Source organism: Dunckerocampus dactyliophorus, chromosome 13, assembly GCF_027744805.1.
Source record: "Dunckerocampus dactyliophorus isolate RoL2022-P2 chromosome 13, RoL_Ddac_1.1, whole genome shotgun sequence".
Classification (NCBI taxonomy): domain Eukaryota; kingdom Metazoa; phylum Chordata; class Actinopteri; order Syngnathiformes; family Syngnathidae; genus Dunckerocampus; species Dunckerocampus dactyliophorus.
In genome coordinates, this window is record NC_072831.1 from 23,894,615 (window position 1) to 23,908,187 (window position 13,573).

Consider the following 13,573-nt stretch of genomic DNA (forward strand, 5'->3'; position numbering starts at 1 on the left):
AAAAATATTAAATAAATAAAAACTGTAATAGTAAATAGAAGGAATTGTAAAATTAAGAGTAAAAAAAAGAAAAACAAACTGAATACTTATAGAATAGTCAATAACCCTTGTCAATGACTACTTATATATTTGCATTTATTCTCAAAATGTCAATACTAAATCAAGTATTATTATAATTCTATACTTTTTTGCCATTTTCAAATTTTTCTGCTAATTTTTACACAGCGTTAGTACAATAGAAAACTTTGCCACCAATTCTCTACTGGAATTAGGAAATGTTCTTTATTTGAAAATGCCAGAGTGGAATTTATAAAACATATTTATTGGTACATTTAAAATGGCTACATCATGCCAGGAAGGAGGTGTATCTGTGTCGTTATTGAATTGATTTCTATTGAATTGTGCTGCAATAGTATAAAACAATGCATTCCAAAAGTATGCAGTACTGACACATCAAAACGTTGCATGCATTGCACCAAAACTGCAGTCAGGGTGGGGGTTAGTGGTGAAAAATGAAACTTAAAAAAAAAATTTCACAATTTAAAGCAGAGCTCCAGGATGCTTCTTAAGCAATTTCGCACCTTTCAGATCCCCAATCTCACTCTTTTACGAGGGCACCATAATGACATTCATGCAAGCAAGCTCCTTGTCTTGCAAAGTGCTTGCGCGGTTTCTCCCAGGCACGGAGGGGGTTAATGATCCGACACCTGTCCTATCAGACACCTGTCTTGGAGGCGTGTCGGCCAATCAGAAGCAAGAGAGAGCTGGCGCTGCTTGTATAAATATCATGTGGGCTGCGGTTCAGAGGGAATCAAAATACTGAAGTCATCGGCGTGTCACTCAGTGATTCTCTCAAACACAAACCGCACAGAAACCCCCCCCCCTCAAAGGAACCTTACCCCAGCTCACTTGGACTGAAGACATGACCAAAGAGACTGAGTAAGTATTGATGTCGCTTTTATCCATGATGTTTTAAATGATAGATTTGAAGATGATGGGCCCTGGCTGTCCGCCCCCCCTTCTTCTTAGATCTGCAACGAAAGCCCATGTGAAAGATGCTTGCTTTAAAAGAGAGGATGGGAAACTGATATTATGGGATAGTTGGGTCTGTGCTTGCCTGTTGTCACTCACCTAGAGGCCACGCAGCACAAAAGGACGCCAGGAAATAGGAGGTGTTGGATGCAATGACAGCATGTAATGCATTGAATTACATAATGGGGGTGGGGTGGGGGTGGCGGTGGGGAAACCCTAGAAGACCCCCGGCCCTGCGTCCCACCCTTCCTGTGTCTGTAGGAGCATTTGCACTGCTCTAATGTGTGCTGTTTAGATGCCGGCAGCAGGTGCACCTCAGCGCAAACAGTCCTGCAAGTTGTGACCACCTGGGGTCTCTCCCCGCCTGCCCCCCCTCCCCCAGCACAATAAATGAGCTGTTTATCCACAGTCAACTGTCACACAAACTCCAAAAGGGGTATTTAAGATATTTATCCAACGTCACGGTTGGAGTCCCCAAACAAATCCAATCCTCTAAATCCCGGGTTTCTGTTTGGTTCTCTTCAAACAAGACAGGATTGAAGAATGTGTGTGTTTGTTTTGCTTTCACTGCAGGAAAATCACAAAATGCAACATCCAGGAATGTTTTGTTGTTAGTGGGTGGCCCCCCCCCTTGTGTTTTTTTTCAACATTTTCATGTGCAGGATGTTACTAAGCTCTGCTGTTTTGCAATCGAAACCTTTCACGCTCAGGGGCGAGAACCAGGCTCAATTCACTTGTCACTAGGTGATTAATGAATGAGTAGACATTTGTTTGGGTTTGAATTGTTGCGTTTTCAGCTCAAATGTGCTAAAATACACCGTGAATTGCCATATATTGTACATGAACAGTACACAACAGTCATGAATGTACAACATGAACTAAAAAGCCCTTTGCTAGAAAACTGTGTGTGAATGGTTCTCAAAAATGGTAGTGTTAATGGTTTAGCTTGTTCCAAACACGTTTGACAAAGTTACATTTCAGCGCATCACATGTTTATAGCGGCACAATTCAACACGTCTGAAAAGGACGAGGAAGACGCATAGCTTTTTTAAATTCTACCCCTTCTCTGAGTCTCAGCAATTACTGATATTTTGTTCACTTAAGTAAGAGAAAGAAAGTTTAATAAATTAATTAATTGAAAAAAGTATATAAATATTATAGTATATAGAATTGTAATATAATAAAAATATACTATTATATTAAATATTCTTACTATTGTTACTATTAGTACCACTTGATGAAGCCAGCGTACCACCAGTGGCACTCGTACCACAATTTGAGAATTCGTGCCTTGCAGTGTTTTACTCTGCGACCCTGATCTAACCAATCCATTCTTGCATTCCTCGTGCAGGACTCTGGGAGTGGTCTTTCAGAGTGAGAACTTCAACTACCGTTTCAACACAAACTACATCATGGACCCTTGGTCCTACCTGGAGACCACCATGCCGGAGGACAACTTGTCCAAACCCAGGCTGCACCCGGGGGACGACTTAGCAGCCATCACCATGCTTTATGAACAATGCAAGGTAAGCCTTTCGAAGAACTCAGGTTAAATTGGGTTCTTGCTTCTTCAGTTTTAACACGATGTTATCTTTCCAGAGTCAGAAGGAGCCAAAGATTACTGCCTGCAATCGAAACAGTAGCATCTGCAAAGCAACAGAGAGGTAAGAGCTCATTACATACTAAAAAGAAAAGGGGGAGAGAGTTGTAATCCTCAAATCAAACACAACCCCAATGGATTACTGTTTACCTCTCTGGTCTTCTCCATCAGCAACTCTCTTAAGACAGACAATAAAGCTCCCTCCTTGTGTCCCCACTGAGCCCCTAACCCTTAGTGTCGCCCGTGTTGGGCTGGGTGAGACTTGAGTCCATTGTGGGTCTGCTAGTGTTTGAGAAACTCAAACAAGAGCTGGATTAAGACACAAAAAGTATCCACCCCAGACTGAAGGCTCCTTGCAAGTAGCAGTGTGCATGCGCAGAGACACATGACAGATGATTCTCTTTGCCGCCAGGACGCCGACCAATGACCTGCTTTCTTCAGAGACGTCTGCCAATGTCATGAAGATCCTCTCTGAGAGCGTCCCAGCCAGCTACTCCTTGGAGGTGCTAGGATCCAAGCAGAATCCATCCTTGCCACCCAGCGCTGACACCTACGCCACCTTGACCAGTGTGGCAGCGGACACCGACAAGCAGGAGCTCAATATCATCTTTGACTCTTTGCTGCAGAAGTGGCCTGAGACCAGTGCTTTCCCTGACCCCAGTGCAGAGGTATGGGACACCCCTCGATCCTTAAAGCCCTGCCTGGTGTGCCTAACATGTCGTTTTACGTGGTTCTTAGACTCTGACCTACAACGATCCCTTTCATGAGGACCACTCCAGTCCCGTCTGCTCTGGCTCGTACACGGGATCCCCACATGAGAGATACAGGAGTGAGTTCCAGTTCTCCCTGGGTGCTCCTGCGGCGTCCCCTTACAAAGCCAGCGAGTTGCCCATGGTCTACCTGAACAAGGGGCAGTTCTACCCCATCACCTTGCAGGGCGTGGACAGCAGTGCCTGCATCACCGCAACCAAAGTCAAGGTAATTTGGTCGAATGGTCAAATGATGGACGGTTGTCCCAAAGTGGCCAACCTTCCCTTGGGACCAGATCTTGGTGACTAACACACTGGGCAGGGACACATTGTATCATTTGTACTATAACACTAGCTCCATATATCTGAGCTGATGCGTGCAAAAGCAACAAAACAAGGAGTGGGGGAAGGTGTGGTGTTTTTTTTTTTAAATGACACAAGGTGACAATCTTTTCTTTGTCAAGCCCGTAAGGAGGGATGAATATACACAATCAGCTCACGGCAAATAAGTGACGACAATGTGAGCAGAAAGGAAGGATTTGGAGTGATGAATGATTTCCACTAGACGCTAAATTCTCTTCTATGTTTCCCCTGCTCCAGACGGTGGTGATGGCTGTTTTTGAGAATGACAAAACCCCGGAAATGCAGCTCCGCTTTTGGAACCACTGGCACGCACGCCAGCCAACTGTCAAGCAAAGGGTCATTGACATCGGTATGCGATGCAAAATCCACCTGCACGGTACAGCCAAGTGTTCCCAGAAAGCTCACCTAACTTGATCTTTCCGCTTCACGTCACAGCAGACTACAAGGAAGTGTTCAGCGGCATTAGCAACATCGAAGAGGTCGCCTTCAATGCCCTCTCCTTCGTTTGGAACCCCAACGAAGAAGCCAAGGTAAAACGTACTGTTGATATGGACAGGTGCGAGATTTAGGAGTTAAAAAAAGACAGCGAGAAGGAGAAGGAGTGGTTGAGGAGGGAGGGGAAGAATCCAAGAAATGTGTTTGGCCCCGAGGCGCAGTCACCACCGCAAAGGCCAAATCTCTGTGGCCCAAAGGCGCTGGGGTGGGGTGGGGCTGCAAAAAAACCTGCTGCAGGAAGAAAGCAGGAAAGGAAGACATCATGTACAGGAAGTAAAGAAGTTGGGGTCTTTTCTGTCCCTTCGGATAAAACTTGTAGAGGTATTGCTGGGGAAAAAGGCCCTAATGTTTGTTCCCAATCAAGTGTTAAAGCTTCAAATTTAGTAAAAAATTGAATACCTATAAAACTATACCTTCCTCGTCATTACTTTTGTAGAAATAATTCAGTTTTGTAGTGGAATGAGGCATTGGGAAGTTTGGGAACATGGTATTTTTACAGTTTGGGAACAGTCTTTTCCCCCGGAAAAGAAAGAAATAGAGTGGAGAAACTGTAATCTAAGCAAGATTAAATAACAAGATATTTGCTCTTACTGTGTTTGTATAATTTGCTTATTTTGGTAATAAGCACTCCAAACTTCCCAGAATGCCATTTGACTTGTTTCAGGTATATTCACGAGTCAAATGTTACCTTGTCACACAAAAAAATCTAATTTCCTGGGAAAAAAACATTAAGGTTTCCAAGCTGTGTAAGTACAAACTGTTCAATGCGACATACGGCCACAAAACCTTTATTAATTCATTTCTCCTATGAACGTAATGATAAATAAATGCATTTCTGCTTAGGTCAAACATTTACATTTGTACAAAATTTGATGCTTTAAGACCACCTGAAATGTACCCGCGTTTGGAAACTCCGATACTAAAAGTACACCAACATATTTTTTTCTAGTATACAGGACGAGCAAAGATTTCAAAGCGAAAGTAAAATACAATTCAAAAACCGACAAACTCGACAGCTACACGTTGGCCTCTTGTAACGCTACGCACAGGACTTGAAAGCTGTCATCAACAGTAATCAACAGAAAAGAAGATAACACAAACGCTATCTCCCGCAGGTGTTCATCGGCATCAACTCACTGAGCACGGACTTCTCGTCGCAGAAGGGCGTGAAGGGCCTGCCCCTCAACCTCCAGATCGACACGTACGACTTCAGCTCGGGGAGCAATCAGCTCATACACAGAGCCGCTTGCCAAGTCAAGATTTTCTGCGATAAGGTACGTCAACTGCGCATCGTGCGTACGTCAACGTGCAGACATTTTTTTTCCTAACTCATTTTTGCATCCTTAGGGGGCCGAGCGGAAGATGCGCGATGAGGAGAGGAAGAGGACCAAGAGGAGGGGGAAGACGGCCAGTGATGCCAATGGTACGAGTTGCAAGCTCATTGTAATAAACAACAACCACAAAAATCAAAAAAAGAAAGGAAAATCACATGACTTGTTATGGTGCATGATAGGAAATACCAGCTCAAGTCAACAGAATAATTCCTGCAGTTTCCCAACATGAGGGTTAGGGGCCCAAAATGGGTGATGGGATGTTTCTTATTGGGTCACCATCACCAATATAATTATATTCATAAACTCTATTTTAGACATACAGTATGTTTATGCTTGATGAGCAGATTCATTCTTTTGTGACTTTTTGATATACGTGTTATAGTAAATGAATCGTTACTTTATGTAGAAGACATGTTGATATTACGGCAATACATGTATCGTATTACATGTATATTAGTATGTAGTATATTTGGTACAAGGGACATTTTTAATTAACACCATTAGCAGAAAAAGCAGATCCCATAAATGTGTTGATCCTTTTGAGACAAAATATCATAATATACAAACATAACGTATTTATTACATAGGTGGTCCTCGGTTTATGGCAATCTGAGTTCCGGCTTTTTGTGGTTTTGGGTGCTCCCATAAATTCATTAAAAATGTCATTTTGACACGGAAGCACTAGACATGCTTGACAAGTAGTTCCAGTGGAAGAATACACCACAGTCGTCCCTCGCAATGTCACGGTTGGATAATCGCTCCATCGCTATATCGCGTTTTTTCAGAAATTAATTCATTCATAAATGATGGTTGTTTCGTGGTAGACTATGGTCTATTATTAGCCAACTGGTCAGCCATGGCATGTCCGGCATAATAGATTGAAAAAAAGTTTTCCTCTCATTCCGTGTGGAAGTGGTAAGCTTGTGGCTTCTTAAGTTTCGAAGAAATAAACTCGAGGCTAACTGGTTAGCTCGCTAGCTTGCTAGCTAGTTCCTGCAGCATGAGAGTTGCGGAATGTGTTGTAAACAGTGAATAATAGGCGTGTAAAGGTGACTATAGGCGTGGTATTTCACAACTAGAGTGCTCTAATAATGTTAAAAAAAATGTATTTAGACAGTCCTAAACAAGGTTTTCTGTGCTCTAACTATGAAAATATTCCATTAATTAACACTGAATCTGATATCGCAGAAATTTATTTATCGCCGTCAGATCTGGAACCAATTACCCGCTTAAACGAGGGACAAGTGCATGCGTAGCCACACTACACTCAACACTGCAGGTGGTCGATCAGCTATCTCTTCGCTGCAAAAACAAAACACACTGCTGTCGGCCGAATCAAACAACATCAGCAAACTCAACTGTCGTCTCTGCACGGACCCCATCCTCCTCCCGTACACACACACACACACACGCACACACACACGCAAATGCACAGTCGTGACTCAGCTTGTCGCAGCCAGTCACAAATCACAACCCTCTTGAATACTACTGCTTCTATGAAAGCGACAATATTAACTACGCAGTTTAGTGGTCTTTAGTGGATTTTATAATTTATTATATATTGTAATATAATTTTTATATTTTAATATTAAAAAATCCTATCTTTATTTTTAAGATAATACTCCTTATATATATTTATTTTATTACTGTTTCATTTAATTCCTTTATTTAGTGTATTAGTACTGGATTTTATCCGACTTACATCACAGTCCGGGAACGAAACTCGTGGACCAAATGTACGCAACTCCTCAGTTTTGTCCTATGTGGCATTCCCAAAGTATATGACTATTTAGGGCAGATCAATATATACTTGTACTATTATCAATCTGGTGGTTTGCTGATTGGCTGGGAGCAAAAACATGATTCTCGGGGATCTGTATTGTAATAACATCGACATATACTGTACATACTGTACATGAACTCATATTGTAAACATAAAAGACATGAATTTACGAAAACAAACATGAACCAAAAAGAAATTGTGAGCCTGATTCATTAATTCAACAGGATAAACTCAATGACCCAATCAAATTGAGCCAAAGGTTGGGTTGGGTCATTTTCACTCCATCGCTGGCCTGGCATCCATTCTGATATTCCTGTTTCATTCCCAGCTAACAAGCCCTTAGTGAGCAGTTCCATGTGCAGTGACTGCACCTTCTTCCAGACCGTGGAAGACCACTTTACCCAGCCAGTCCTCTTCATCCCAGAAGCACATCTATCCAGCTTACAGCGCATGGTAGGCCTCCCTTCTTTTTATTAACAATCATCGTAATACCGCCTCCTCTTGCATGAGTCATAATCCCGACCCTTCATTCATCCCTGAAGGCAACAACCTGGGCACGGGACAGGGAGAAAGTGGAGGGGGGGGGAAAGTGTGGGAAAGTATGCAGTGGGAAAAGTCTGCCTGGGAAAAGAAGGGAGGGGAAAGTGAGGTGAAACGCTAATTGGAGTCGAAACCACCAAGCCCGAGCGAGTGCAAGCAATGGGGGCCTCCCCACCTGGCACATCAGCAGCGTCCTTACAGACACACAGGAATACGCGCCACCCTCATCTTATTTCTCACACAAACAGTGAGCTAGTAGTAGTGCTGTTCAGACAAGCCACAGTTCCCACACACTGCGGAGTTTATGAATTATATAAGCATGTGCGAATGATGAAACCTTGGAGGCTTTCCATTGCAATCAATGCAGCGGAAGCATCACAAGGCATTACTTTGGAGAGGAGAGGTTATGGGAAACGCAGTATTTCGCTGTGATAACATTCCTTTATGAGGACATTACAAAAACAAGAAGGGCATTAAGCAATGTGTTTATCGGTTTTCTAATCAGAACCTTTTGTCCTTCCATCTGCAGGCCGCACCTATGGATGACAATGAAAGGTAAGCATCCGCATCTTGTGTAAGCTCCAGTAAGAAAGGAACCGTGGCTGGGGTGAAGCAGGGGTTTCCAAGATTGGGTTTGAGGGTCCAAATGGGTCACGGGTTGATCTGTATTATTTATAAGAGTATTATCGTCACACTACACCACGGTTTCTTGTTTGTTGTACTCTTTAGCGTGAGTTTATGTACGGTGTGTGTGGATTCTAAGACAATACCACCCAATTAATTTGTGTCGTCATAAATTAATCACAATTAATCTAATTTTAATCGAACAACAATACCTGACACAATAAGCAGTGTTTTTCAAGTCAAATAGATTGTGCTTGGCGGCCAAATCATTGACGTGCACTCAAACGGGCCACGGCAGTATACAAACACGTTGGTGTCATTTTTTTTTTCCACGCGTGACCTCAAGCACTTTCAGCCTCTTCAAAACATTTCTCCAGCGGGTTTGTTGAATACAGCAGACTGGGCTTACTTATCTTGGCTCCACTTGCTGACGTCAGCGCTGTGCTCGTTTTTGCATTAAATGTTAGCCAAATGGGAAATTGTAAAAAATATAAATAACAGTTGTTGCAAGCCTCACTGTTACACTGACGGCACTCAGGCATCTTGTGCATCAGTTGTATCGCTAAACTCAAAATGAAAAGCAAGATTAAAGGTTTTTTAATGATTGAATAACTTCAGTTAATTCATTCATGCAATTAAGTCCCTGATTTTAAGTCCTTGGTCTAAAGCAGGGGTTCTCAACTGGTCCCATCCCGGGACCCATATTTTCCCATGGTCATTACGGTATGACCCACTTTTATAGAGGTAAAAATACGCTAATTTAGTTTTTATATGAGCAAAATGTATTTCAGAGCACAATATTCGGAGGAAGAATGTCAGCAACAAAAACAAAATAATAGTTAATTCATATTTGTATATGCCAAGGAAGAAGATGCCAATGAAAGATATATTTTCAAAGGGCAAGTAAAATGAAATTACATTAAATATTTTACTATAATTTATATACATTACAACATTTAATTAAATTAATACATTTAATTAGCCTGAAGTCTTTTTTTTTAACTTTCAAATACAAATATTTTGAAGATTTTAACTTAAACATAGCTCAGACTGTCGGAAAATGACATTAAAACAGTTTAGTATATTATTTGTTTAATTTAGTATAGTATTTGCTGATGTGTTTTTTTTTATACAATTATCACATTGAATATGTGAAAGTAATGTTCTGTTATTATGTAATGTTAGGGTTTAGTTTTCATTTCATTTAATATTTTCATTTTAATGTTCCATTTAAATATTCTAAAAATATATTTAGGATTTGCGTGCGACCCACTTTAGGGTCCCGACCCACCAGTTGAGAAACACTGGTCTAACGGTCTTGTCCTTTTATTTGCAGAAGTTCTCGGAAGAGGTTGTACTCGGATAGAGACCAGAGCGCTTCTCCAACCAGCAAGCACGCCCGCAGAGAAGATTCCCAAAGAGGTAAGCTGAAACTTTGTTGTTTTATTTTTTAACTAAGCAGCTTGACTTGACGTTTTTGGTGTTGTCCGCCCTCGCCAACATCAGTTCTGCTGTACGTGAGGACAAGCACCGAGGAGGTGTTCGACGCGCTCATGCTCAGCACGCCAACGCTGTCTGGCCTACGAGAAGCCGTGAGTATCTGACGTGATCTTGCTCGCACGCCGTGAGAGTTGCTGTCAAATACGCTCTGGTCTTAACCCGTCGTCTCGTATTCCTCGCTCAGATTTCAGAAAAGTACGGCATGCAAGAAGACACCATTGGGAAAATTTACAAGAAATGCAAACGAGGGTAAGCAGACTTTTGACTCCATCGTAACCCGCATAATGAGTTCCCGCTCTAATCTTAGCTCCCTTGACAAAATCTCATGTTGACAGACCGGGTTGGTAGGTTGCTTGGTTGACTCGGACTCGTGGAATGTGTTAATTGCAGCTCCCCACTTCAGGAAAAATACGACGAAGGGAAGATATAAATATTGCAAAAGTCCCGCAGATGAGTCACAGGTGATTATGGCCTTTTAGCGTGTTTCCATTACCACCAGTCAGGAGGTTTTCCGTTGAATTTTCTCTCAATCAAAGGGTGACGACCTAAAATCGTCATTTGCAGATTTCAGGACCCAAACTCGAACTTAAAAAGAAAGAGAAAAGTCAGACGCCTCGCTCTGAGACATATTTACAGGAGTTTTTTCCTGCCGGCTTGTCGCCACCACAAGGCCAGCAGCCAACACTAACAGGTTGAGTTACATTCTCCAGGTAATTCCCTCCCCTCCTCACCCTCTTGTCTTCAATCAGCCTTGTCCCCTGCAGGCGGAGCACATGAGCGGGCCGCTAATTCAGTCATTAAAGTCTTTAAAGACTTTCCGGGTTGGGGCTGAGGCAAAAAGAGGTGGAGGAGGAGGAGGAGGAGGAGGAAGAGTCAGACTGTCCTGATTTATGAAGTGTTTTTCCAACCGAGAATGTCCGGCCACGAAAGCATACACGTTGTTTACGTCAGACAATAGATTGACTAACCCAGTTTTGTAGGGCAAAGTCCACGCTGCAAGCAATAAAATCCAAGCATAAAATATTTGAAAAAGATAAAAATACAGTATATATTTCTGACAAACAAGGCGGTTGAGATTACCAGGAAATCACTGTGATGTTTACTGTTTGCTTTTCTTAAGGAACATGTACGAGCGAAGATTTTTGGGGTAAAGGCTTCTTGAGATGTCATCTGTACTTCTGTGAAGAAGGTGTCGGACGTTTCGCTCCTCATCCGAAGAGCTTCGTCAGCGTCAGTTCGCTGACGAAGCTCTTCGGATGAGGAGCGAAACGTCCGACACCTTCTTCACAGAAGTACAGATGACGTCTCAAGAAGCCTTTTCCTCGATGGACAACTCCTGTACGACTGAGAGCCTACACAGACGATTTTTGGGGTATTTTTTTTTTTTATCTCAGCTATTTAAACTTGCTTTGATTTCACTTTTTTTGTTGATTATATGACCTCGATGTCTGAGAAGCCACACCGGGGCGGTGGTGGGCAAGCTGCGGCCCGGGGGGGCAACATTAGACAAGATTAGATTCAGCCTGGTAAACAATTCTAAAAAACAACAAAGCTCTGAAACATTTAACCCACCAATACTCAATAAATACAACTTAATGGAAATGCTTTCATTATTGCAGATGCCTCAGTCGCAAATAATACACGCTGTTAATTAGAAGCAGGTGATAATTGGAGAGAAGCTCCGAAATTTGGAAAGTCATTATTCAAATTAAAAAATGATCAAATGACAAATTTGATCATGTGCTTAAAGAGAGCTACATTGTCCTTGTCACTTTGTCATGCGCTCCAAAATATACGTAAGTTTAATTTCTCAACTTGAATAATGACTCAAAATGAGGCTCCAAAATTGAAAAAGTCATTATTTCAGTTAAAAAAATGAGCTTGTTATGTATGATGACTTTTCAAATTTGACCATGTGGTTAAAGGGAGATGCATTTATTTTCGCTTTATCATGCACTCCATAACATTGTGCATAAGTTATTTTTTTTACTTGAACAACGACTCAAAATGAGGCCCTGAAATTTGAAGTCATTATCCATTTTTTTAACTTGAATAATGACGGCATCAGAAAGTGAAAAGGAAAATGTAGCTCTCTTTGAGCACACGGTCATTTACCAACAAATATACTGCTCAACCCAGCAGCAACAGAACCAATGTTGCAATAGCAGCAAGGGGCAATATGCTCAGCCAGCATTACCACAGCTAAGGAGTTCATTGGAAACAGTACGGCAAGCGTAACGTGCATGTCTTTCACACCAGCAGCCGACTAGCGCAACCGACATTTTAAAGCGCACGCAGAGGTGCTGCATGGCCAATCATTTTTTTCCTGGCTTTTGCTGATTAGAAGTTCTTCCTTTCCGCAGGATTTACGTCAACATGGACGACAACATCATCGAACACTACACCAACCAGTCGGCCTTCCTCATCGAGATGTCAGAGGCGGTCAGCGGTCACTTCCAGGTCACCCTCATTGAAGTATGACTCCACTCCAGGATCACAGCTATCTCTAAAGCACTACGCCATCAGTACGAATCACACAAAAACCAACAAAAAAAGACCTGGACTGAACTGACCTTTCAATTTCGTATGTGACCATTATTTTTGTAAATACATGCTGCATCTCCCTCCAGTTTTTTTATTTGATTGCAATATTTGAAGCATTTATGAATTTAAGCTTGTACATATTAGTTTGTAAATAGATTTTAATATGACAGTGTTTTATCAAATACCGTGTAGGCAATTCATTTTGCGCGTTTTTGTATTTCAACTGAACGCAGAGCTCTGTAGCATGATTCGCAGGGCGTTGATCTTTTTCAGCATATAGCATTAGCAGGTTGCTATTCTGGCTGCTTTAAATGTACCCGTCATTTCCTTTAAATGAATCCAGGGTGTGTTTTGTTTTTTACCTGCTAGTAATGTTTCTTCACTGCCGCCTTCGTCTCGTAGGTTCCTGGTAGTTTCACAGCATCATTCATTCAGAAACAAACGTCACACATTTCCCTCCGTAAAACCACACAGAGTTAGTATTGGTCAGCATTTACCCCAAAAAACTGTGGACATTTCCTGTCTGTTTGTTTGGTGTGAGCACCGAGAGTTTTACTGGAAACAGTACGATTGTCTTTGGACTTTCATGGTATGGATGTCATGTGTGTGTGTCTGTGGAAAGATTTATTATCTTTTTTTTTTTTTTTTTTGCTTCTTCATATGTTACGCATCATTTCAAAGCGAACATGTATCCCTGTAATATTTCATTATCAAGCCACACGGCAAACGTGGCTGCATTAAGTCATACCTTGCCCATTCTTTTGTAAGAAAATAAACTAAAGTGCAGAAACGTTTGTGGCTCATTACGTTTGCATTTAAACATCTCCTAATGAGCAAAGTGGATTTTGGAATGATGTTCTGATGGGCAGGGGTGTTCCTAGGGCAGGGGTGTCCAAACCTTTTCCAGCAAGGGCCACGTACTGAAAAAGGAAAGGACGCAAGGGCAACTTTGATATTTTCGAAACCAAAACACGTACAGTAGCTACTGTATGCTAAAAATCAACGACAG

At 41.9% G+C, this 13,573-nt stretch overlaps 2 protein-coding genes across 3 annotated transcripts in view; one reads left to right on the top strand and one right to left on the bottom strand.

Annotated features, from left to right (window-relative positions):
- cnksr1 (connector enhancer of kinase suppressor of Ras 1) overlaps positions 1–13,573 on the bottom strand; it is a 72,335-nt gene that overhangs the window by 15,669 nt on the left and 43,093 nt on the right. The window lies entirely within an intron of this gene.
- grhl3 (grainyhead-like transcription factor 3) lies at positions 821–13,355 on the top strand. Its single transcript, XM_054797466.1, has 15 exons — positions 821–939; positions 2,384–2,558; positions 2,632–2,696; positions 3,045–3,300; positions 3,371–3,610; positions 3,982–4,093; positions 4,180–4,274; positions 5,355–5,513; positions 5,587–5,662; positions 7,685–7,809; positions 8,426–8,451; positions 9,857–9,942; positions 10,027–10,112; positions 10,205–10,269; positions 12,384–13,355. Exons 1-15 carry the CDS (start codon positions 923–925, stop codon positions 12,499–12,501), a joined length of 1,701 nt encoding a protein of 566 aa, XP_054653441.1. The 5' UTR covers positions 821–922; the 3' UTR covers positions 12,502–13,355.